At 62.1% G+C, this 24,213-nt stretch overlaps 11 protein-coding genes across 11 annotated transcripts; 7 read left to right on the top strand and 4 right to left on the bottom strand.

Moving 5' to 3' along the window:
- Window positions 1-955: 955 nt before the first annotated feature.
- On the top strand, window positions 956-1,937 carry LOC62_02G002580 (uncharacterized protein). The gene is made up of 2 exons (XM_062769091.1): window positions 956-1,242; window positions 1,293-1,937. The coding sequence occupies exons 1-2, from the start codon at window positions 993-995 to the stop codon at window positions 1,829-1,831; spliced, it is 789 nt and encodes a 262-aa protein (XP_062625075.1). The 5' UTR covers window positions 956-992; the 3' UTR covers window positions 1,832-1,937.
- Window positions 1,938-2,373: 436 nt separating this feature from the next.
- Window positions 2,374-4,265, top strand: mtr_0 (N amino acid transport system protein). Its single transcript, XM_062769090.1, has 5 exons — window positions 2,374-2,634; window positions 2,694-2,955; window positions 3,017-3,371; window positions 3,420-3,648; window positions 3,690-4,265. Exons 1-5 carry the CDS (start codon window positions 2,380-2,382, stop codon window positions 4,107-4,109), a joined length of 1,521 nt encoding a protein of 506 aa, XP_062625074.1. The 5' UTR covers window positions 2,374-2,379; the 3' UTR covers window positions 4,110-4,265.
- A 154-nt stretch (window positions 4,266-4,419) lies between these two features.
- LOC62_02G002578 (uncharacterized protein) lies at window positions 4,420-6,015 on the top strand. Its single transcript, XM_062769089.1, has 3 exons — window positions 4,420-4,550; window positions 4,587-5,773; window positions 5,822-6,015. Exons 1-3 carry the CDS (start codon window positions 4,484-4,486, stop codon window positions 5,924-5,926), a joined length of 1,359 nt encoding a protein of 452 aa, XP_062625073.1. The 5' UTR covers window positions 4,420-4,483; the 3' UTR covers window positions 5,927-6,015.
- A 346-nt stretch (window positions 6,016-6,361) lies between these two features.
- aco (1-aminocyclopropane-1-carboxylate oxidase) lies at window positions 6,362-7,462 on the top strand (the record flags this gene model as incomplete). Its single annotated transcript, XM_062769088.1, has 1 exon — window positions 6,362-7,462. The coding sequence occupies one exon, from the start codon at window positions 6,362-6,364 to the stop codon at window positions 7,460-7,462; it is 1,101 nt and encodes a 366-aa protein (XP_062625072.1).
- Window positions 7,463-7,530: 68 nt separating this feature from the next.
- On the bottom strand, window positions 7,531-8,627 carry LOC62_02G002576 (uncharacterized protein; the record flags this gene model as incomplete). Its single annotated transcript, XM_062769087.1, has 2 exons — window positions 7,531-8,391; window positions 8,532-8,627. 2 exons carry the CDS (start codon window positions 8,625-8,627, stop codon window positions 7,531-7,533), a joined length of 957 nt encoding a protein of 318 aa, XP_062625071.1.
- A 494-nt stretch (window positions 8,628-9,121) lies between these two features.
- Window positions 9,122-9,910, bottom strand: LOC62_02G002575 (uncharacterized protein; the record flags this gene model as incomplete). Its single annotated transcript, XM_062769086.1, has 1 exon — window positions 9,122-9,910. The coding sequence occupies one exon, from the start codon at window positions 9,908-9,910 to the stop codon at window positions 9,122-9,124; it is 789 nt and encodes a 262-aa protein (XP_062625070.1).
- A 1,030-nt stretch (window positions 9,911-10,940) lies between these two features.
- On the bottom strand, window positions 10,941-11,326 carry LOC62_02G002574 (uncharacterized protein; the record flags this gene model as incomplete). Its single annotated transcript, XM_062769085.1, has 2 exons — window positions 10,941-11,102; window positions 11,150-11,326. 2 exons carry the CDS (start codon window positions 11,324-11,326, stop codon window positions 10,941-10,943), a joined length of 339 nt encoding a protein of 112 aa, XP_062625069.1.
- Window positions 11,327-11,591: 265 nt separating this feature from the next.
- On the top strand, window positions 11,592-12,132 carry LOC62_02G002573 (uncharacterized protein; the record flags this gene model as incomplete). Its single annotated transcript, XM_062769084.1, has 2 exons — window positions 11,592-11,807; window positions 11,848-12,132. 2 exons carry the CDS (start codon window positions 11,592-11,594, stop codon window positions 12,130-12,132), a joined length of 501 nt encoding a protein of 166 aa, XP_062625068.1.
- Window positions 12,133-15,143: 3,011 nt separating this feature from the next.
- On the bottom strand, window positions 15,144-16,599 carry LOC62_02G002572 (uncharacterized protein; the record flags this gene model as incomplete). Its single annotated transcript, XM_062769083.1, has 6 exons — window positions 15,144-15,439; window positions 15,499-15,685; window positions 15,754-16,001; window positions 16,063-16,138; window positions 16,244-16,386; window positions 16,450-16,599. 6 exons carry the CDS (start codon window positions 16,597-16,599, stop codon window positions 15,167-15,169), a joined length of 1,077 nt encoding a protein of 358 aa, XP_062625067.1. The 3' UTR covers window positions 15,144-15,166.
- An 889-nt stretch (window positions 16,600-17,488) lies between these two features.
- Window positions 17,489-21,211, top strand: LOC62_02G002571 (uncharacterized protein; the record flags this gene model as incomplete). Its single annotated transcript, XM_062769082.1, has 4 exons — window positions 17,489-18,447; window positions 18,543-20,383; window positions 20,429-20,916; window positions 20,960-21,211. The coding sequence occupies 4 exons, from the start codon at window positions 17,489-17,491 to the stop codon at window positions 21,209-21,211; spliced, it is 3,540 nt and encodes a 1,179-aa protein (XP_062625066.1).
- Window positions 21,212-22,081: 870 nt separating this feature from the next.
- Window positions 22,082-23,967, top strand: LOC62_02G002570 (uncharacterized protein; the record flags this gene model as incomplete). Its single annotated transcript, XM_062769081.1, has 2 exons — window positions 22,082-23,830; window positions 23,866-23,967. 2 exons carry the CDS (start codon window positions 22,082-22,084, stop codon window positions 23,965-23,967), a joined length of 1,851 nt encoding a protein of 616 aa, XP_062625065.1.
- Between the last annotated feature and the right edge of the window lie 246 nt (window positions 23,968-24,213).

Genomic DNA, 24,213 nt, shown 5'->3' with positions numbered 1-24,213 from the left:
CATCTCATCAACAGCCGCGGGGTTTTCGACAGTTACATAGTTACGAGGGGTGGTGACATCCACGTCAGATCTATAAGAGCCGACTGAGGGGATTCATACGTGGGGGTAGGTGGGTAGGTACATTAATTCTGCCTCGGATGATGGGTGATGATGTGGTGGTGAGTAAGGGTGATGTAGTGGTGGGGGCGGAGTGTCGCAACTGGTCGTTGTCCGGCGTGGATCGCGCTCTCCATCCCCGTTGTCATGCAGCATGACCCACTGCACGACCAAACCCAACGCATAGCAAAGACAATGCAACCCGCAATGCAGCATGCACAGGCGAGAAAGGCGAAAGCCACGTGAGCCACGTGGAAACCACGCAGCGGAACCAATCTGGCCCGCCCCGCGCCTCGGCGTACCTCTTCCCCGGCATCCGAGCGCCGAGACCTCGGCGACACCGCCGCAATGTCACGTCGGACACTCGGCTCTCGACGCGCAAGTGGACCGCCCCGCCGAGCGTCGGCGTGGCTGTGGCGCACTGCACAGCAGCGGCGAGGCGAGGCGTGGCAGTGGGCAGTGGGCAGCGGCAATGGCCAGCCAGGCAGGCAGCACAACAGGGCACAGACTTGCCCGCGCAGTCGGCCCGCGCCCTACGAATCCTGACTGATTTGCTGACAACGCTTGTCCAGCGTCCAGCGTTCTTGTCGCGTTGGCACGTCCTGCGCCGCCGCGACGCGACGCGCCATGCTGTGCCGTGCCGACTCGCTCGCCGAACGCGGCGGGGCGTGCCGGTCCCAAATTATCTCTGCAGGGTGCATCGTGCAGGGGAGGCTTGCTGCCGACAAACGTCATCTCGGCACAGTTTCGCCGCGGCGCGGCGGAAATGTTGGAATGTTGGAATGTTTGTGTTGGGTATGGATCTTGGGAGGGGTATAAGAAGGACAAGGAGATGCGAGACAGATCTAAGAGAACAGCAGAGCAACACACAGCAACTCGACCCAACCACCCACACCATGACCCCCCAGAACATCACCATCCTCGGCGCGTCCCGCGGTACCGGCCTCGCCGTCCTCCGCGTCCTCGCCCAACGGCCCGACACGTACATCACGCTTCTGCTCCGCAAGCCCGACGTGCTGAACGACGACTCTACCGTCGGGCCAGCGATCCGCGCGGGCCGCGTGCGCATCGTGCAGGGCGACGCCAAGGTCGAGAACGACGTCGCGAAGGTGCTGCGCGGCGCCGACCTCGTGTTGTCGACGATTGGTGAGTCGCGGGAGCGGGGTCCCAACGACCGGTCGGTGCTAACGGATCAGGCGGAGCCGGCAAGATGACGATGCGCGGCGGCGTGCTCGACGACCCGACAATCTGCACCGTCGCCGGCGCAGCCCTCGCCCGCGCCCTCTCGCAGCTCGACACGCCGCCCCGCGTGGTCGTCTGCTCGTCGATGGGCATCGGGTCCAACCACGACGTCATGCCCCTCACCTGGCGCATCGTGTACCCCCTGCTCATTGGCGGGCCGCACGAGGACAAGGTGGGGCTCGAGTACATCTTCTCGCGGGCGGCGCGGGGGATCGCGACGCCGACCGTGGCGAAGGACAAGCGCGACGTGCCCGCCGAGCACATCCTGCCCGCCTCGCAGGCTGCCTTGCTGCCCGAGAATTTCTTGCCGCAGGTCACGATCCTTCGCCCGGCCTTCATGGACGACCGCGAGCCCAAGGGCCTCGACAAGGTGCGCAGCGGGGACGCGATCAAGAGCTACTTCATCGGCAGGCGCGACCTCGCCGACTGGGTCGTCAAGCACGTTATCGACAGCGACGAGTGGGTCAACCGCTTCCCCGTGATCGGGTACTAGGTGAACGGCAGTGCTTTCATAGATGCGGATCGTGTTAATATGCCTCGGCTCTATAGGACTCGTACATAATCAGCTTGGAACCTAATGGATATAGTAGTTAGTAGCAGCAGTGGGAGGGGGTGGCCAGACCATGGCAGGGTGGGAGAGTGTCTCGGAAGGACTTGACGCCGCCGGCGATCGCTTGTTTACAGTTGGCCACTGCGTTGCCCGCGCGACCTTCGCACCCACCTTGGCCGCCGACGCCGACGCCGCACGCCGCGTCGCTTACAGTGTTCCAACTGCGCTGCTGCATCGCTTGTGCGGCATGCGGCGACAGACCGCACGCACGCAGTACAGCCTCATGTTCATGTCGACCTAGCTCTGATCGACCGACGAGCCAGGCCAGACCGCGCCGTCGGACTGGCCCGATTTGACGTCACATGGCCATCAGGCATCGGCACCTTCCCGACTGGTCGGAGCGGGCGAAGCGGAGCACGCGCAACCACCAGCACGACCCCGCATGCCCCACAACTCGACTCACCTCCACCCACTCAACTACACCACCTAGAATGACTAGAGAATCCAGCCGTGCGTCGAGCAGCTCTGCTGATCGTCGGGCGCGGGGGGCAGGAGCGCGGGGCGCCTCCCCATCGGCGCCGTCGCCCGACTCGCCAAGCCGCCCCCTCCTCCCGCCGCTCAAGCACCACACGGCCCAGCACATCGAGCACTATGGCGCCGTGGACGACGACGCAGGCGAGAGCAGGATCACGGTACATGATGCCGTGTTCGGCGACCTCGAGGACGGGGGGCCGGACTATAGAGGGGTGAGTTGGGTCGCGTGAGCGTGACGCCGAGCGCTGTCCGGTGCTAACGCCCCGCCCAGGTCACGCCCGCCGGCGCATTCGTCCTCATGGCCAAGGCGAACTTCGGCCTCGGCGTGCTCGCTATCCCGTCGGTGTTTGACAAGCTCGGCCTGCTGCCTGGCATCGCGGCGATCGTCGGCATCCAGGCCATGTATACCTGGTCTGCGTCGTTCATCGGGCCGTTCAAGATCGCGCATCCGGAGGTGTACAGCCTCGGGGACGCGGCGTACGTGTTTGCCGGGAAGCGGGGCAAGGAGTTTTTCGGACTCATGTTTATTGTCTGTGAGTTCAGCTGGGTTGGGTCGGGCGTTTCGCGGGCGACAGGCAGCTCACGCCCGCCCAGTCTTCGTGTTCTGCGCCGCGGCCGCGCTCGTCGGCGTCTCAGTCGGTCTGAACGCCGTGACCTCCCACGGGGCCTGCACCGCGCTCTTCGTCGCCCTCGCCGCGGTGGTAGGCTGGGCGCTCAGCTCGATCCGCACGCTCTCCGACGTGTCGTGGGTCGGGTGGGCAGGGCTCGTGTCCATCCTCTCGGCGGTCATCACGCTCACTGTCGCCGTCGCGACGCAGGACCGGCCCGCGTCTGCGCCGCCCCATGGAGCGTGGGACAAGAACTTTAAGCTGGTCGGACACCCCTCTTTCGTCGAGACTATGGGCGCGCTCAACGTGATTCTGTTCTCGTCGGCCAGCTCGCCGATCTAGTGAGTGCGAGCTCCTGGATGAGCTCTGAGTGAGCTAACACCGCCCAGCTACGGCATCGTGTCGGAGATGAAAGACCCGCACAAGTTCACCAAGCCCGTGCTATCGACCTACGCCTTTCTGACATCCTTCTATGTCGTGGTCGGGAGCGTGGTCTACTTCTTCTGCGGGCAGTACGTCGCGTCCCCGGCGCTGGGGAGCGCAGGGCTCTTCCTGAAAAAGGTGTGCTATGGGCTGGCCCTCCCCGGGCTGTGTGCCAGTCTCACCATCTTCAACCACGTAAGCGTCGCCGCAGCTCGCACAATGCTCACTCCGCCCAGGTCTCCGCCAAGGTCATCTTCGTCCGCCTGCTCAGCGGCACGCGCCACCTAGCAGCCAACACCACGCGACACTGGGCCACCTGGCTAGGCTGCACGTTTGGCGCCATGCTCGCAGCGTACCTCATCGCGTCCGCGATCCCAATCTTCAGCAGCCTCATCGAGCTGAGCGGCGCCATCTTCTGCCCCATCACGGCCATAGCGCCCATGATCCTGGGGTGGAACCACGATCATATCTGGGCAAAACGGGACACTGCCCTGTCCCGCCGCGAGCGCGCCACGGCCGCCATCAACACCCTCATCCTCGTGCTCTGCGTCTTTCTGACAGTCGCGGGCGTGTATGCTGCCGTTGTTGACCTGTTCCGCGAGACCAAGTTCACCCGCCCGTGGTCGTGCGAGAACAACTCCGGGCCGGTGGCGTAGGCTACGCGGCGCGTCGGGTTCTTGGCGCGATCGGGATCTTGGCGGAGTTGGTGGGGCAGTAGACGCCCCGCCCCCCGTGTACTTATGCTGAAGACGCCAGTATGTAGCATCTGCACCCTCGAGTGCATCCAACCACATGTATGAACTTTGTCTTGTCTTGCTTGCCTTGCCTCTGCCGTTGCCATGATCTCCGTTAGTGGCCCCCCGCTTATCGACCCCTCCCCCCGCCACTGTCATGTCGTCGCGGTGGAACCAAATCTTTTGCAACAACAAACCTTCGTCGTCCTCCACTTTTTTAAAACATTTCCACCACGACGACACCATCTTATCACTCGCCTTATCTCTCGCAGCGCCGTCCATCGCACACGCGCGCAATGTCACATCCACGACAAGATGCGAGCGACTATAGACGGACAAAACGGTCCAAGCTCAGCCCTAAGAGTAAGCTCGGCACCAGTGCATAGCTCACACGCGCAGCGACGAAGCAACCAGCGCACCACGCGCCCCATCGCGCATGGTTCGACCACCAGACCATCCCGCACATCCTCGACACGGTGATCGCGTACGCGTCCCACGCGAGCCTGCTGCGATTACGCGCGACGTCACACTATGTGCGGGACCGCGCTGATGCGCGGCTGTGGGAGCACGTCGTCGTGCGCGGCGCCAACCCCGGCGACCCGCGGCGGCCCGCCAACACGATGGCGGAAGCCGACCCGATCATCGTGTTCGAGGCGTACGGCCTCGGGCGCATCCCGCACGTCCCGCGCTCCGAGTGGTGGTGGCAGATCGCGACCGGCGTAACGTACGCCACGACCGAGCCGCCGCCGGCCGCCGGCACGCGGGACGAGCGGCGCAGGGCGCTCGAACGCGTCGCGCGCCTGCTCGAGTCGACGCGCCGCCTCGACATCCACTCGACAGCGTTGAGTACCTTCGGCGTGACGGCCTTCCTGAGCGTCACGCTCGACCCGCTCGACGTGCTCCGCATCTTCTGCAACGAGGACGGCGAGCACCCCGCCTCGCCGTTCCCCTCGGCGCGCTTCCAGGTCGTCTTCCCGCCCAGCCAGCCGCGCATCGGGCGCGAGTACATCGACGAGGTGCCCACCATGGCGCCGGATTCAGAGACGGTGGTGCACCACCTCAAGATCCCATTGCTCGCTGCGCCGATCTTGGCGGTTGAGCAGGACGACGCCGTACCCAAGGAGGCGAGGCCCGCAAACGAGGTGTTCGTCTTCTCGGACGCGACGCCAAATCTGCACCCTGCAGACCTGCGGTGGACGCTTCCCTTCTGCCAGAAGTGGGTAGCGGTCATGGCCGAGCGCGAGGTCGAGTCGCCGCGCCGCGTCGACGAGCTCGTGTCTCAGCTCGCGAGGAGGTTACGCGACGGCACGCGCTGCACGATTGTCGACCTGGCCGCGCTCGACCCTGCGTGGCTCCAGTTCCGCGACGCCCAGCTCCCGCCCAATGTCGAGGTCGGGAGCAAGGACTGGGTGCAGAAGACGCTCGTCCGCGCGCTCGTGTTCGAGCTGCACGAGAGCGTCGAGGAGGGCCGCACGATGGCGCAGGCGATAGAGGTCGTGCACGCGTTGTTGGAGTTTGTGACTTGGGACCAGTGGACCGCGCGCCTCTCGGCAGAGGAGAGGGAGCTCGTCTCGGTGCCCGACTCTGTGAGTTGCCGGTTTTGCCGCTCGCCACCTCGCTAACCCCGCCTCCAGGTCAAGAGCATGCTCGAGGTCGTCCGGAACGCCAATCACCGCGACGACGTCTACTCGCCCGCCGCCGTCCTCGGCATGCTTGACCAGCAGGACCAGATAGCCTAGCCTATGTACGCCACCTGCAGCCTCGGCTCGGCTGCTGCCTGTCCCTTGTAGAGTACCCTGTGACCATGTCCCTATGCATTGTATCGAGCACACCATCTGCTCGCGTGCAGCCGCCCACGTCGTTGCCGATTGGAGATTGTCCGGAGGTCGGCGCCGGTCTGGCCGGATATACCCGCCAAGCCCTCGTCGTACTTAGCAAGCAGCACCTCGACCTCCGCGGCGTCTCCGCGCTCTCTCTCTTTCTTGTCATGCACGCTTACTCTTGCACATTACTCACAACAACAACGTCTCCCTGGCCAAGGCGCCAAAGATTTCTCAGCGAGAAAACTCACTAACGAGGATATAAGCCCCACGTCGTAGCAACACCACCCCCTCTCAACCACAATTCAACACTCTGGGCAGATCTCAACATCTCCCAACCCCCACCCCATCACCATGGCCCTCCCGACCAGCCTCCCCGTGCTCTCCCTCGCCGACCTGGACGCCGGCGAGGCGCAGCGTACAGCCTTCATCAAGGACCTCGCGCACGCGACGCACGCGTACGGCTTCTTCTACTTGACCAACACGGGCCTTGCGCCCGAGCTAGAGGCGCGCCTGCCCGCGCTTGCGCGCGAGTTCTTCGCGCTCCCGGACGCGGCCAAGCTCGAGATTGAAAGCATCAACTCGGCCCAGTTCCGCGGGTACACGCGCCTCGGGGGCGAGCGGACCAAGGGCGCCGTCGACTGGCGGGAACAGATCGACATTGGCCCCGAGGGACCCAACACGGACGCGGAGGCACCAGCGCGCGAGGCGGCCGGCGCGCCGCCCCACCTGCGCCTGCTCGGCCCGAACCAGTGGCCGTCGGCGCTGCCGTCGCTCCGCCCCGCGGCGGAGGAGTGGATCGCGCACCTCACCACCGTGGCGTTCAAGCTCCTCTCGGCGTGGAGCGTCGCCCTCGGCCAGCCAGAAGACTACTTCACGCAGTGCTGGGGCGAGTCGTTCCCGCTGCTCAAGATCGTGCGCTACCCCGGCGCGACGGACGAGAGTGCCGCGCGCGCACAGGGTGTCGGCGCGCACAAGGACGCGGCGTTCGTGACCCTGCTCTGGGTCGAGCCGGGCGCCGACGGCCTCCAGGTCCAGCTTGGGGAAGAGGAGGCCGACGGCAGCGGCGGCGTGTGGGTCGACGCGCCGCCCGTCGAGGGCGCGTTCGTGGTCAACATTGGCGAGATGCTCGAGTACGCCACGCAAGGCTACCTCAAGGCGACGCGCCACCGCGTCGTCGCGCCCCCGAACGGCCGCGACCGCCTCTCGCTCCCCTTCTTCTTCAATCCCGCGCTCGACGCCAAGATCCCGCTCGTCAACCTCCCGCCCGAGCTGCAGGCCAAGGCGCGCGGCGTGACCCGTGACCCCACAAACGCAATCTACCCGACGTATGGCGAAAACCAGATCAAGAGCAGGCTCCGTGCGCACCCCGACGTCTCGGAGCGCCACCACGCCGACCTGCTGCTCAAGGCCAAGGCGGCCGGCGAGAACATGAGCGGCGGCGCGTACGCCTAGGGCGGGGGGCGGTCTCGGTCTTTTGGGTATTCAACAACAACAGTATCATCAGCATATGCATCTTGAATCTAGGGCGAGGCGGGGGCGGGGGCGGGTGTTTCCGGATCGGCAGCTGGCGGGCGTGGGGCCATGATGATCCGCCGGTCGTCCTCGCTGAAGAGGCTGCAGAACTCGGCATGGCTGGTGAACTGGACGCGGCTGTGTATCTTGTCCGGGCCATCTCGTAACAGCGAGCAAAGCTTCTCCATTATGTATCCGGCGAGGAGCTCGCCAGGGGAGTGTTTCGTCGTGACTCTGGGCGCCTTATGAGGCCTCCTCTGCGTGCTAGTCAAGCCAACAAGCACGACGGATTTGCCGCAACGGACGCGGCGTGCCAGTCCTACGGTGAACGTAACCAGCTGTTTCGAAATGTTGCCTTCCTCGAGCAGCTCCTGCACCTCGCCAGCGCCCAGGTCCTCCTCAAACACGACGTAGTACGCGGATGCCCCGAATAAGGCGGTGTCACGAGCCATGTAGGCGCCTTGGCCGAGCTTGATGTCGCGCAGTCTGACGTGGTGCACCACCTTGTGGTGGCCATCTCTAGAAACTCTAGAAAGGGACGACAGGCCGCCCAGGCCGCGGCGGATGGTGTGGGCAACGGGCGAGGAATACCTCACGAGGACGTCGGAGAGGGGGTCTGGTGTCGGTCGGGCGGGCCAGGTGTCCGGGTCGTCGGTGAGGTCATTGTGGTTGAAGACGCGCGTGATGCGGTTCGTCTTGAAGGTGCCCCGCGGCCCGATGAGGCGGTGGAACCAGCGCGTAAACGACACGGGCACGGCGCCAGCGACGTCGAGCACGCGCGTGCGCGCTAGCTGGGTCGCGACGACGGCGAGCTCCGCCTCCTGCTCGGCGTCCGGCTCCTCAGCGCAGTCCCACCACCGCGTCGGGCGCTGCGGGAGGGGCAGCGGCTCGCCGTCTGCTGCCGCACAGAGAGAGAAGACGGGGTTGATCGCCGCCCAGCGGTCGCCGTTGCCGCCGCGCCGCCGACGACCACGTGCCGGAACAGTCGCTCGTCAGCTAGCGCGCGCACCTCGCGCGAGACGAGGCGCAGGCGGATCAGCGACGGCGTCGGCGCGTGCCGCAGGACGAGGTCGAAGATGTGCGGGAATGCCGTGCGGTCGAGCATGATCGTTGAGGGCGATGGAGAAATGCGAACGGGGCGGATAGGGCGAACAAAGTCAAGACGGCCCGTCGCCGGGGCCCCGCGGCGTCACGAGTCCGGCGCTCTCCGGTCCTGCTGCTTCCAACCACGCCGGGGCATGATGCATTCTACATTCTAGGTTGGGGCTGTGGTCGAGTTGGGCAGGGGCACAGATGATCCTGTAGCCGTGGAGGCTGTCTCGGCAGGAGATACGTTGGGTAGCCCGGCGGTCCCACTGTCGCTCGGTCGCGGAGGCATGATGGCGAGCAGCTCCTCGGCGCTCCAGAGACTTTCGAACTGAGAGCGGCTCATAAACTTGACCAGGCGATGGGCCTGTTCGGAGTTTGGTGGAAAATGCGCTGCCCGTCGGATATTGGAGATGATCTCCGATTGCCAGGATTGCACAGCGGCGCTGGGCTTGTCGTTCCCCTCGTCGAAACCGACGAAGACACACTTGCCTCCCTGGCGTACCCGTTGTGTTACCACGTAGGCAAAGCCCAACCAGAAGATGGAGGAATAGTCGAGCTGTTTCCTGCCCAAACCCGAACGGTCCAACACAATGTAACACAAGCGGGGGTGGGGTCGGCGCGAGTGAATCGCAGCCCCGGCTCCGCGTCGAAATCGGGCTGGTGGGGTTGCGCCACCGTGTCCAGATTGACAAGCCTGAAGTGTTGCACCACCGTGTCGGTTCCCTTCTGTAGCAGCCTGAATGAGATCATCCTGTTGTAGTACAGTTCTTCGCCTGTTCCCGGCGCGCGGACCGGCCTCGGCGCGTGGACCGCGGCGAACTTGACGAGGATGTGAGACGCAGGGTAGCGCAGCTCCATGGCCGTCCCGTCGTCGGAGGGGAGGGCGCGCGTGATGCGTCGTTGCGTGTCGGTGCCGAGCGGCTCGAGCATGGCGTCGAACCGCCGCGTGAACACGTGGGGTATGATCCCGCTTACGTCGAGCACGCGTACCCGCGTCAGCTGCAAGGCGATGACCTCGAGCTCCTCTTCCTGTTCTTCGTCGGGGTCGCTCGCGCCATCCCACCACGCCATGTTGCGCTGTGGGAGGGGGAGGGCACTGCCGTCTGCGCTGCGGAGCGAGACGAGCGTGTCCGGTGTGAGCTCCGCGTCGGCCGCGCGCACGACGACGTGTCGGAACAGCCGCTCATCCGCGAGCGCCTGCACCTCGCGGGAGACGCGCCGAAGCTGGAGCAGTGCCCGCGGCGGTGCTTGCTCGAAGATGAGATCGAAGAGGTGCGGGTAGGCCGTGCGGTCGAGCATGGTGTGAGGGTTGGTGCCGAAGTGCTCGCGCGATGGGTGTGATCAAAGCCTTGTCGTCGAGTGGGTGTTTGTTTACTGGTGGGGCCCCTCATTTCGGGAAAGCTGATGCCCGAACGTGGTACGCCGTGGCAGACCCTCCCCAGCCTTGTTGTTCGTTCATCAATCGTATCATCAGCCAGAAGGACACGGCGAGAGGCGAGAGATGCCCGAGGTAGGATTCACTTTTCCCCCCATACAGTACCCCGTGTGATTGGCTTCCTTGCCCCACGCACGGCGCGCCACAGAAGCCAAGCTCACGCCACACCCCACCGCCGGCCTCAACCACAGACGGACGGACGGGTGCACTGATCTCGAGAGAACCACGGAGCACCGCATAAATAGTAGACACGGCCGCATGACGAGCTTACCGTTATCCGTCTACGAAGCCATCAACAACGAATCGTCACTGTGCAATGCACTGGATATCACCTCCACGCCGCACGGTGCCGTTTGGCGTGCTATTGTCGCTGCCCCATGCCCTCGCTTCCTCACCCCGTCATCCCCAGCTATAACATGAGAACCATGGCTCCATTTCCTACGCCTTTGTCACTCATGATCCTCACCACCAACTCCCCTCTAACCCTACCACCCTCCTCACTTCACACCCATGGCTGCACTTTTCGCCTCCGAGCCCGCGTCTCTCCTCAACCCGTTGGCTACGCCGTTTGTATCGCGATTCCCCGCCCACCGCCAGGAAGGGGAGGCCTCCGCGCAGGTCTTCCAGCGCTCTCACTCCCCAGCCTCATGTGATTCCAGGCGTGACTATGCTTGCGCTGACCATAGACGAACCTCAGGAAGACGGCAATGAACCGCAGGCCCTGCCACCTCGTCCGAGGCCTCCTCGGCTTCCGAGCAGAACCATGACGATCCGGTCGGCCAAGCGCTAGTGAGTCTGACAGGCTTCTCGTTGGAAGAGCCACATGTACATCTCTAACCAACTGCACACAGTATCGAGATCCTCGAAAGGCTTAACAAGGAGTCAGACCTCGAATTACTTAGAGAGGAGGCAAGGCTCAATCGCCCTAGAGAGGAGGCCGATCTCGAAACGCACAAAGAAGGTGCTACCCTCAGCAGCCACCGCCGGCTGGATGTAAGGACCTTCTTTGAACCGGTTAGCCAGAAGCCTCAGCTTGAAGGGCTTGGGGAAGGGGATCTGCAGCCGTGAGCTTCACCTATATGGCTACCGACGTCACAACTGACTTGCAAAGCAACGGCACGCCTGTCGAAGATGCAGAGGCTGAGGCTCCTGCCGGTGTCCTGGCGGACGCATACTACGAGCATGACGACGACGAGCAAGACTTCGATGAGCAAGACCACGATGAGCAAGACCACGACGACCATGACCACGACGAGCATGTAGCCGAGGAGTGTGAACATGCCACGTTGGCGCAGAGGCTCGCCGAGAGGTGAGCCCAAAGGAACAGATGATTTTATCTGTGCTAAACCGTGCTCAAGGATCCATGCTCTCGAGTCCGATGTTGAGGAGCTACAAGACAAGCTTGAGAGCACAAAGGAGCAGACTCGGCGGTTCTGGCCGGCTTGCCCCGACAAATGCCCTTGCGTAGAACTTCGTAAGCCGCAAGAGCAACCATCGGGAAAGAAGGTCCGCCCATGCGGCGACTGCCAGTGCTGTGGGCACTACATGGCTGTGTATGTCGTCGAAAATGCTCCCTTCAAGAACATCACGTACAAGCTGCCCCAGTTGCCCAAAGGGGTCCTCAGGAAAACCCTTACGCACCGCACGGTCGGCGGCTACAAAGCTTCCTACGAGGCTCTCGAGTTCATTGGGGACGGATATCTCGAGGCAGCGGCCAAGCATCTCGTTGGACCATGGCAAATCGGGGCGAGTGCCAAACACGTGAGTTACAAACCCTTGGGAAGGGGGACTAACCACCAAGACTATCGTAACGCTCATGGCTCGCAACTCGACCATCGCACAGATTACCATTCAGTTCGGCCTTCACGAGAAGATCAGGATCCATCCCAACGAGCACCCCACTTCTCATCAATGGACAAAGATCTACGGCGACGTCTTTGAAGCTTTCATTGCAGCGTACTGGGAGGCCAAAGACGTAAAAGAAGGCCTCAACTTTACCGTTAGAGTCATCACACCTATCTGCCTTTGGATGAAGGACGAGCTGGAGAAAGGCAATCTTTGGAGCCGCGAGTGGACTCCGAAATGACCAGGTCAGCTCCATCATGACCGACATGCTTGTCCTCAAGACTTCTGTGCTAGCGCTCCTTTTATTCTTGCCATGCCCCCTCCACCATTCCAACTGCTCAGACGCGTGTTTCGACCATCTTTCGGTATTAGACCAGAACATGCACTCAGTCGTCACTACATTACCCTGGTAGGTCTTCCCACAACCACACGGCCCTACACAGAGCTTACCACGTTCAATCGTGACAGGTCCTGATTGTGACTCACTACAGTGGCGGAAAGGAACGAAGGTCCAGGATGATGTCCCAGCTCAAACCGACCGTCTCTTCGCTTCTGCCTTGATTCTACCATCTTCATGGTATGGACAGGAAACCGACATCATCACTTTTATTTTTGTCGCCTTTATGAGAATATATGCAGCGGGTTACGGCGGCGAAGGTTAGATTCCATGAAATATCTGCCGCAACCCGACGGCAACGATGCCGCCCTTGCCTCGCCCTTGTCTCTGTATCCGGTATCCGGTATCGTCCATGTGTGAAGAGTTGCTGGAGCGCAGTTATGAGGATCCAGTGACACCCCAAACAGCCGCACGGTGATGGGACCGGATTGTTTGGTGCTCCGCAGCGGACAAAGCGGCGGGCAAAGCGGCGGACAAAGTGGCGGACAAAGCGGTGGCGAAGCACTCGCCGAGCGTGACATTCCGAAGGGAGAACTCTGTGATGCTAAAAAGACCGTTGACGGGCTCATGCGGGGCAGTCAGAATCAACAGTGTCTACGTACGTCATCTGCCCCAGCACTTCCCACCAACGCGTCTTTGATCCGAGCTCCAACGCGTTCGACCCGTGGATTGATTCGATTCGCTGTGCCGAGGTCGATATGTACGACCTTTGGCATCGCACGGGCTCCCAGTGCAATAGCGAACTCCAACCCGAAGGGGTATATAAAGCTTCGCTCGCCCTTCCTCGCGTCGTCATCGCCCTGACACAGTACCTTTCCTATGCAAGTGACCAGTTACGCCCGGAAGATAACGGCCCGCCATGGTTAAACATTCTGCTCGGCCAAGCCACCTGAGTCGCATGGACGGCCGCACCGATAACCCCGATGCTGGCAGCGCGAGGCTGTCCTCGCCACCGGGCCCGTATAACACCATCCTTCCTTCCTCAATCCACAACCCATCCCCTCTCACCAACACAACTCCAGCACCTTCCCTCTGAGCCATCATACCGCGGTCAACAATGAGTGCTCCATCATCCTCAACACATAGCGCGAGCGATTCCCCCATTCCCGCCCCACACCGCTCCCCTCGGCGCCGACCACCCCCCACGACCCCCACCACCCCAACCCGCCTGCGGCGGGGCCGTCTGGCCGGTTCCACCTCGCCAACTCCCCACCCCGGGGCCGCACCAGCAGCCCACGAGGAAGAGAAAGGATCCAGTGCCGTCCACCCGGGAGGTCCTTCGGTCGGCGATGACCCAAAGAGCCCGCGTACAGGCCCCGCTCATAAACGCACACGATCGAGTTACAGTGGGTACTTGTAGACTGAGGCCGCCGTAGTGTTCTAACAACTTAATGTGTAAGCGAAGAGCCTGAAACACCCGCCGCCAAGAAGGTTCGTGAGGAGAGGTCGGATTTGTTGAGGCAGTGTGTGATCATGATTTCACCTCCAACTCACTTGACTAACCTTCCGCGTGACACCCAGGATCGACAGCCTCGAAAAGGAGAGCAAGGCCACAAACGATGAACTCCTTCGGTGAGCGTGAGGCTGTGTCTCGCTGTAAATTTGCCGACCTTCAGCGAACGCATCCACTCTTGCTCTCATGGAACCCAACTATCTGATGCTAACGGCTGCGCTGTTAATCTCAGTCGGCTTGCGGAGGAGGAAGCAAAGTCTACGAACATTCAGAAGGAGCTATCCAGCACCCAGTCCGAACTGGCCGAGGCCAAGGAAAGGGTTTTGTCGGAGTCCAGCAGGTGAGCGACAACTTCAGCTCTTCTGGCAGTGCTGACAGGTCAATCAGGGCAAACAAACTCCAAGATGAGGTGAAGGCGCTCAACTACGCCGTTGATGCCCTATCTAAACCAGACCGTGATTTCTGGCCCAAATGTCCCACCACCCCATGCTGTTTCGACCTTGCCAGACGGAAACGCCATTCTTCTAAGACCCCATGCGGAGACTGCCAGTGCTGCGGTAACTACATGGCCGATCATGTCAAGCTTTTCGCTCCGTACGACTGTATCCCGTCTCCTCCAGCGATCAGGAAATCCACACTCGAGGATCAGTCCCTTCTGCACCTGTCTTCAGGAGTCCTTTACCACAAATCATATGAGCTCCTGGAGTTCAAAGGTGATGGCTACCTCGAGGCTGCCGCAAAGGAGCTGGTGGGGGGCTTTGAGGCATCGCCCAGAGAGCGTCATGTGAGTCGAGGACAACGTACATTAAAACCAGAAGCTCATAGACCAGACGATTGTGACGCTCGTGTGTCGAAACTCGACTCTGGCTAAAATAGCCGAGCACCTGCGGCTGGATAAAAAGGTCAAGATTCAACCCGCCTTGAACTCGAGACCGGACCACGACAGGACGAAGATCAAGGCAGATCTCTTTGAGGCACGCATTGCTGCCTGCTGGGAAGAGTATCATCCCCATGCCGCAATGATTTTCATCAAGGACATGCTCCGGCCGATCTGTTATTGGATCTTGGAGGAGATTCACAAAGGCAACCTATGGGCCCGCGCCCCTCCCAAACCACCCCCCGCCTGAGCTGCCTGTTCACCGCCACCTTGTTCGACGCCTCCAACTGCCCTCGCACCAGCACCAGCACCAGCGTGGACGAACCCTTTGCAAGCTCCCTAGTCACCCAATATCCAATCAACGTCAAAGCCAGCTCGACTCTTCGCAACGTCTCTTCACCTGCGACTCGCCTGGATCACGACGACAGCGCGAGACACCACTTGATGTTCACTATGTACCATATCTGCGCCTCACCTGTCCTCGGTTGCATTCCTCGCCTTCCTGTTGTGAATTCTGACATCTACCGACAATGCTTTGGTACAGACCGCTACTCGTCCCCCGCGTCCTCCTCGTCATCCACTTCCTCCTCATCACCATACTCGTCCCACCTGTCCTCGAAACGCATGAGCTTATCCGTAAAGCGCACGTCCGTCGCGAATCGGATGCGCTCGTCCGGATCCTCGTTGTTCGCGCTACAGTGGATCATGCGACACTGGTGGAACACGACGTCCCCCGCCTCATACTGGCCGACGAGCCAGCGTCGGTTCGTTCGGAGTGCGAATGTGGTGCAGTCCCTTGTGAGGCCTCCGCCGAGGAGCATCTGTGCCGCGTGAGCTTTGTTCTTCGACCCTCCCTCCTCTGCCTTTTCATGCGACGCACATTACTGTTGAACCCGCTCATCTGCTCGTCCACAGGCAGGTTCTTGTTGTACGCCCGCCACTTGTTCTCCATCTCGATGCCTAGCGACAAGCTGTCCTCGAGGTACATGAGCCCACCGGACACGGGCGAGATGTCCCCGACTGGGATCCACGCGGTGAGCGTCCCGGGCTTCTGGCCGCGAAGGTACCTGCAACCGAATCGTGAGCCAAGGTGCCGCGAACAAAGCGCGCTATGAAGTGCACAGGCAGCACCCACATCTGATCGTAGTGCACCCTCGTCGCCGACTTGTACGCGTGCGGGATATTCGTCCGCATGAGCTGCTTCTTGTACCTGCTTGGCTTCTTCCACTCGGGCATTAGGCGCCCGATGAAGTCCAAGAGGTCCGGGTGGTCCGTGAACCCCATGATCAGCGGGTCGTATCCCGCCGTTGTTGTCAGTTGGAGCAGCTCGTTGTTGGTCTGGATGCGGTAGTCGCGTTCGTGGGGGTTGAACTGGTTCGGGTCCTGCCAACCGGCGTCAGTGAGGAGTGCTCCGACGAGGTGAACCAGAGGTGCCCGAACCCACCTCGCCGCAGTAGATGCCGTCGACGGGGTCTGTGCCCTCCTTGAGGATACCCGCTGGCTCGAGGAACTCGAAGAACCTGGGGGCAGTTAGTGGCAACATCGAGCATGTGACGGGAGGTCGAGGCCGGTTGCACCTGGGCCCGTTTCTGCTCTGCCTCCCTCTCCAGCGCGCTGCAACTCACCTCCGCCTACACTCCATCACATGTTCGCGCGGAAGCAGCCCCTTGACATGGATAACCCCATCACGTTCGTACGCGGCGCGAATGTCTTCTATCGGGGCGTCGGCAGGCAAGGACGGCAGCCAGGCGAGGTGGGTACTCGGAATCTGAGCACCAGGCAGGCAAGTATCAGCGAACGTGTCGGATGGCCCAGCTCGCTGTATGCCCACCTTTCCACCCTCGTTGCCCTCGATGTGGAGATCGTCAATGTTCCATCCATCCTTGAGTCTGTTGCCATCGCTTCGGACCTCGGCGGGTACTGCTTCTGGCTTGGGGTATGCTGAGAGGTCGTCTACTATCAGAGTCGATGTGAGGGTCATTACGCGGTTCACTGGCTAATGTCAACAATCATCCCATCTAGCTGTATCGAGGTCAACATGGTATGGGTCGACGTCGCGTCGATGCAGTCGATGCAGGTCACGGGGCACACGACCTGGTCGGGTCACATGAGCAACCACAACACACTGATGTCATAGTCGGGGGTAACCGATAGGGGGGAAAGTGTTACGTAAAAGATCACGTGATCTCCACAATGAGGCATAAATTCGCACCCACCCTCGGCACGGCGTGCTGAGCGTCGAGTCCTCCGTCACGACGTCCACGACCCTGCACGATGGATGCTTGCACACAACACTGCTCTGCGCCGCGCCCTCACTAACCTGCAGAACGAGCCCCTGGACTCGGAGCATTCGGCGTGTGTGTTGGTGGCGTCACACACGCGCCAGTCGCTCAAGTGGGAAGCTCGACTGGGCCGCGCCATGGGGCAGAGGCGGGCTGCCATGCATCAACTTGGAGAATAAAATGCATAGGTGAGTGACGCTGAACACGGCCATAACTAGTGTGTGCACAACAAAGTAGCACTGCGCGCGAAACCCAGCAAGGGAGGCTCGTGGCGCCAAGGATGGATCGGCTTGTGGCGGTGCCTCGTTCGCACCTCCGCACCAGGGTTCACCATCATCCACTCCGACGCCGCCGTCCCCACCATCCACACGCCGCACACACGCCGCACACACGCCGCACACACGCCGCACACACGCCGCACACACACACACACGCGCCATCATCCCTGCCATCCCCAACCTGCACATTGGCCTGCTCCGTCAACCTCTGCACTCTGATCCCGTTCGCCCGCCCGCCCCATGACAATGGCCTCGCACACAACTCACTTTCACAAACGTTCCACCCACCACCGTCGACCAACCACCCAGCATGAGCCGGCCACCAACGGCTCAGCGGCCCTCCTGGGCACACACAGCCAACACCACCGGCTCTCCTACCCCCGCTGATGAGTACATTGCCCTACCAGCCTACAGCGACGTCGCAGACTCCGACGACGACATTGGCCACGACGCCACCACAAGCGGGGGCAACCATGGCACCGGCCAGGCAATTCACGGCGACGACAGGCTCGACGAGGAGGAAGACGCGACCGACAAGGAGGACGACCAGATCGACGAGACCGACGACGAGCTTGACGAGCTCGACGAGACGGACGACAAGGAGAACGAGCAGAGCGAGGATGAGGAGGACGCGCAGAGCGCGGAGGAGGAGGACGAGCTCGACGACGACGAGCTTGACGAGGCGGAGGTCGAGTCACACACCCGTGACGTCAACGCCGCACACGGCCAGGGAAGGGTTCACACCGCCAGCACCACCCCCGGCGCCTCGAACCACCGCATCCCCCGCAGCAGCAACCGCAGTGAGGTGCCGGCCGCCCCGCGGGCGATGTTCAATCTGGCCGAGGCTCGCGCCGGCAACCGGGGCCACGCATTCGCTGGCTTCCGCGACACCATGGGTTGCAACAGCGTAGTCGACCTCGACGACAACGAGGACGACGAAGACGACGCCGTCAAGCCGCTTGCGCGCCACCGTGCACCCACCCCGCCGCAGCCCGCCCCAGTCCACCCGCCCGCCCCTGCAACCCGCCCCAGCCAGACGCGCGCCTTTGGGTCGTACATCGCGCCTCCGCGGCACGAGCGCCTTGCGGCGGCAGAGGGTGCATCTGCGCCATCCGCTCGCTCCGACAGCCGGTCCGGTGGGCGGGACATGATGCGTATCGGCGCTCTCGTTGATCCTGACGTGGTCGCCGCACTCCCCGACACGCGCCCTCGCCTTTCTTGGGCTGGTCGGAGCAACATCAGCGGAGGCACGCCAACCACGGGCTTTGCGTACGCCCCGCCGCCGGCCAGCAGTAGGAGTGCCATCGTCGGAGCGGATGCGGCTGGCAGCGGCAGTGTTCTATTCGGCGGGTATACGACAACAGCATCGCCAGCAGCAGTACCTCGCCCTACATCACGATTGGGCCAAGCCCCCTCGTCAGCACTGCGCCAGGTGACGCCAGCCCTCCGCGCCGCACACCAAGCCCCGCTGGCTCCTTCGAGAAGTACGTGAAGGATGAGAACCCCGACCTCAGCTTGACCCCACCGCATCGCGCTATTTCGCCCTGCGAGGAGGCCGAGCTCAGCACCGGCAGCGTCCTGGGTCGCAGCTACGCCTTTGCCGCCGAGAACCCAGGCTTTGGCGGCTCTGGCGGCACGCGGGCCAGTGGTGTGGACGATGACGACGAGATGAAGGGCGGCCGCCCTCCCCTCTTCTTGCCGGCCACCGGATCCAAGGGCAAGGAGACGCTCGGAGGGTCGGGCGGCTGGGTCGGTTCTGGAAAGTCCAACGTCGGGAGCCTCTTCTCACCTGCCGGTAAAGGCAAGGGCAAGGAGAAGCTCGGAGGGTCAGCTGGCTGGCTCCCTTCTGGCCCGTCCAACCCCGGCAGCCTCTTCAAGCCCGCCAGCGGAGCCAAGGTCAAGGGCAAGGGCAAGGAGTCGCTCGAGTGGTCGGGCAGCTCGGTCCCGTCTGGCCCGCTCAACCTCGGCTCGGCGACCGGTGGTCCATCAGACTTTGGCGGCACGCTGGTTGGTGGTGCTGGCGACGACGACAAGATGGAGGGCGGCAGCCCTCCCCTCTTCTCGACAGCCAGTGGTGACACGCTGACCGGCGGTGCTGTCGATGACGACAGCATGGAGGGCAGCCACCCTCCCCTCTTCTCGAGCGCCAGCGTAGCTCGAGAGCCGCAGACGTTCGCCGGTTGGGCCGGCTTCATGGCTGCAGGCCCATCCCACCTCGCCACGGCGATGGGTAGTCACAATGCCCCGCGGGCTCGTGCCCCCACGGCCAGTGAGGACGAAGGCCGTTTCGCGTTTGGCCCTCGTCACCTCCCCCAAGTGAACACTGGTCGCTCCGCATACCCGCTCAGCCCCGACACTGAGCCTGTGGAACTTGCAGCCGAAGGTGTCTCAGATGCATCTGAGTCCGAGATGCCGACCGCCACCGCCACCCCCGCCACCGCTGCCGCCCCCGACGACGACCACCGCGACCCTCGCGACGCCACCCCGTCGCTTGACATTGACTCTGGCAGTGATCCGCTCTCGGCGCTCACTTCTTCACCCCTTACTCCCCGGCCTTCCATCACACGCCTCGACACCGATGGGCTGTCGGAGCTCAACTCGTCACCGGCGACTTCTGAGCGTCGCCTCGCTCCGTCCGACGACGGCGCTATCGAGGTTCCAGGTGGAGTGGAGGCAGGTACGGAGGAGCTCAGTGTCCACCCTGGTCCCCCTGCCCAGGGTGAGGCATCGTCGGCCCACCAGATCGGTGCCGGTGAACCAACTGTGACAGGTACCCCGCCTCGCCTCACTGGCGAAGAGGTTGACGGTACCACGGCACCCCAGGTAGACAATGCCGCCGAGATCGGCGTGGAGGGCTCCGAGGCCGCTGTCGAGCTCGCCGGCGAATCGCCCGCCGCCGTTTCCACTGCCGACGATGACATTCGTGATGATGGTCGTCGCCTCGCCAAGACCGTCACCCCGGAGCCAACAGCCGAGCCCCTTCCGACCGCCGAAGGCGACAAGGAGGTCGTTCCGCCTGCCGATGGAGCGGGCGCAGAGGCCAATGCCCCGGGGGAGGGTGAGGGTGGCGCTGCTCCCGAGGAGCCTGGAGCGGAGGTCATTGAGAATGGCGGGGCGGAGGGAGAGGGAGAGAGGGCACCCGACGCCGAGGCAGTGGAGGGCGCCAGGCGAAACGACAACGGCAAGCGTACCGGCGACGAACTCAGTGAGTACCAGACGGAAGTGGAGAGAATGAAGCTAACTGTCTCAGCACCCCGCGCCAAGAGGAACCGTCGTCAGAAGAGGCCCCGCCGAGCCAGGCAGGCCCTCGACGATGAAGAGGAGGCCATGAACGTTACCGCTCCGCCTGCCGCCCCCGCTATCGCTGTTAAGCCTGCCATCGAGGACTGCAATGTCCCGCGGTGCACTTGCCCTCACAAGCGCCGCATGCGCAAGAACGCCACCACCGTGCCGATCGGAGGCTGGAAGACGGCAGCGCCGTGTGGCCTCTGCCGCTGCTGCACGACAAGCATGCTGACTCACGTCGTCACCAACCTCCCCGTCGCCGCCTTCCCGCCCCTACCAGCTTTCGGGGAGTCGGCCATTTTGCGGACCGCCCTCGCCATCCCCAACGGTCAAGGCACCCGAAGTGATAGTGCCACCTTCACAAACATTGCAGCCTCTGGACACGCGCTCCTCGAGGGGGTTGTGTGGGAGATTGTGAACACGTTTGGCGAACTCACTGGAAAGCAAAGGATGGTGAGCACAATGGCGGTCGTACAGCCGAGCTGACCCTGTGCAGAGGCTGGTTGGCTACATCGTCAGGCTGCCGGTGCTCCGTCTCCTTACCTCCAAGCTCAAGCTTGACGAACAGGTCATTGGGGGCCCTTATGGTCCGGGTAACTACAAGACTGAGGCCGACATCTTCCGAGCGGCAGTCTATGCGCTTGTCCAGGACAAGCAGTGGGAAGGTGCTAGTAGCTACTTGATTCCCGCTTTCACCCCTCTCCTCCAGTGGCTCAGGCACGAGCTTTCTGTTGGCCGCATTGCCTAGTGAAGCGCACCCAGAATGTAGAAAACGCGCATGCATGTCGAGAAGTTCTCTAGTCTATGCCTAATTTGAGCACGACCCACTTTGAAGAAAAGTCTGAGAGAACGGTGCACGCATTGCGGACATTTGGCGGCAAGCGCTGCTTTGCTTCCAACGGCCATGTGAGTCTGGTTCATTAGCCATCGGCGCCGCCTGTTTTCATCGCTTCCTGTTCGTCGCCGCTCGGTGAATCGTTTAAGACCACTTGTGGGATTAGACTCGATACTCAGCATAGATGACCGGAGTTCGATCCGTGGAGGGGCGGCGGCCGCCAATCCTTCATGTTGATCACCCGGATGCTTTCGACCCGCCACCCTGGATGACGATCCAGAAATGGTTATCGGTAAGTCAAAGCGTCTCGAAGCGAGTTTTTGTCGTTAGGGCCCCGGTAAGCTGAAGCTGCCCACTGTTTTGTATTTCACTTATCTTCTTCTTGTTTTGGCCTTCGTCGCACAGCAGCCAGCCCGCATATTTTAGCGCCGGTGTGAATGGGTTTTCTTTCTACCACTGCAATGCCACACTGCCACTTTGCTTTTCGTGTCACCCTGGCTTGATCGCCAACCGACAGTGCGCACAAGTATGCACCGCACTCGCGTTCTATGTATCCAGTGCAGTGCATGTGACTAGAGGTGTGCAAGACGGAAATGACAACTGCTGCAGCATGGTGATCAGCGACGGCTTGGTGGCGAGTGAGTGTGACCCACAATGGTCGACGGAATCAAGTTGGCGTGTGTTGTCATTGTCTCACCGAGAAACAAATCAACCACGACCAAAACAGACCAATCCGTCAACCACGCCATCACTCATCACTTGTCACCACCACTGCTGCTACCCATGACCCCCTCGACACCCATCATATCCCTCGTATCAGACGATGACAGCGACGACGATATCGTCTGCACGGGCATGACCCCGCGCCGCCGCCGCCAGCCGCTCACGCCGCGCCGCCGCACTACTCGCCCAGCACAGCCCAAGCACCGCGTGACCGTCGTCGACAGCGACGACGACGACGACCTCGTCTCGTCGTTCCGCGCCCTGGCTATCCCGGATGTGGAGTACCTCGGCGCCAACCACTCCCCTGCGCGCTCGCGCCCAGGACCCCGGGGCAAGAAGCGCGCGTCGCCGCTGGCTGCAGCACCAGACAACACCGCGATCATCGACTTTGCATACTTCCCACACCTGCTCGACCGGATCATCGAGTGCTCGCCCCATGCTGCCATTCGCCTCCGCGCAGCCTCGAGCTGGATGTGCGGTTACATCGACGCGAAGATCTTTGCTCATGTGGTCATCTCGCCGCGCAAGCCATCCGCAGCATACGAGGCGGCCGGCAGCCTGTCGTCTGGCAGTGACTCGAGTCTCTTCTACTTCACTTCGGGCCTTGCCCTGGGCATCAACCTCCCAGGCTTTGGCACACAACAGGCTCGCTGGTGGAAGGACCGCGAGACCTTTGTTCGCGAGCATGGGAAACGGCTACATCAGGACCGCTTCAAGAGTCTCACCGACAAGAAGTCGTTTGACTTCCAGCGGCACTTTGGCTCCAGGCTTGAGGCACCGCGCGACCCCCTCGATCTGCTTGCCATGCGCATTGCGCTCTATCGGATCGACTTCCGCGTCAACGACAGACTGCTTGCACTTCTCAAGCGCGTGAAGACGCTCGATATCCACGGCATGGGCACATACTCGGCCCCCAAAGGAACTTTCCTTGCGTGGATTACTCGGGTCTTGTCCCCCCAGACGCTGCGCATCTTCCCCGACGAGCATGGGCTTTACTACGACTCGCGAGTGTCGTTCTCAGCGAGAAACATTGTCGTCTTCCCGTCGGGTCATGCGGTTGAAGCGAGCAAGAGATTCAAGACCCTCCCCGCTGCTGTTCAAAACCTTGCCAAGGGTGCGCACCAATTCCGCCAACTCGCAGCTTCCTTTAGCAATATCCCAGTTCGCACTCGCGGGGTGCTTCAGCCACCCGAGCGCGTCATCTTCCACGTCAAACTAGGTGTCCTCAACAAGACTCAACTCTTCCCGCTCCTCCTTGGTGGTAACAAGTCTGTCGCGAACGACGCTCCCAAGTTCCGACTCGAGAACACCGTGGGAGTGTACCTCTTCAGTGAAGCTGCCCCCAACCTCCACGACGACGAGGTGGCAAGCGCGAAAAAGTGCATCCACCGCCACGTCCAGGGCGGCACAACCGTCCGTCCTAAATGGGAGCAGCTCGCGTCGCATCTCGCCCTCGCCATCTTTCGCGGCCTCAAGTGCGTCCTCGTCGACTATGATCTCGTGGATCAAATCTGGCTCGATTTTGAGCCGGACACGACTGCAGAGCTCGGGCTGAAGCGCATCACCGAGGCCGTGACGCGCAGCCTGCAGGACGGCTCGCATTCCCAGACGGTCGCAGCCAACATGGCGACGCTGGTGGCCAACCTGCTCGCGCTCACACCCAACGCGCAAGTCGACCCTGCCCCTCCGACAATGACTCGTGACGATGCGACAAAGGCGGTCGGGGAGAGACTCATCTGCATCAGCGGGAAGGACTACAAGCAGCGTCTTTCGCCTGTTGAGTTTGAGGCTGCTCGAATTCCAGATACGGTGAGTGACCAGTCTGGTTCATCGCTTACCTGCAGTACGCCGAGTTCATGCGTCTTGCTCGCGAGACCGACCGCCATGCGAACAATGCTGTATTCGAATGGGTGCTGCGATCGAACGAAGGTTGTGTTGTGGCGTAGAACCATTCAGTGGTCATGAGAGGTGGTTCAGAGGAGAAGGAGAAGGCCGCGGTAGGCCATGCAGAGTTCACCCTTGACGCTCGGCTGGCGCTCTTGTGCAAAATATGCAACATTGTCACCTGCCACTTGCCGCCTTTGTTGTTGTGATCGACTTAGCTTCCGTGGGAAACCTCGTCCGGCGACGTCATGTTGTGATTGATAAGATCGACTTCTGCAATCAGACTTGCATCAACCATCACACTCGCT

Source organism: Vanrija pseudolonga, chromosome 2, assembly GCF_020906515.1.
Source record: "Vanrija pseudolonga chromosome 2, complete sequence".
Taxonomy (NCBI): domain Eukaryota; kingdom Fungi; phylum Basidiomycota; class Tremellomycetes; order Trichosporonales; family Trichosporonaceae; genus Vanrija; species Vanrija pseudolonga.
Note: the sequence above shows the minus strand (reverse complement) of the source record. Positions and strands in the feature narration are given on the sequence as shown.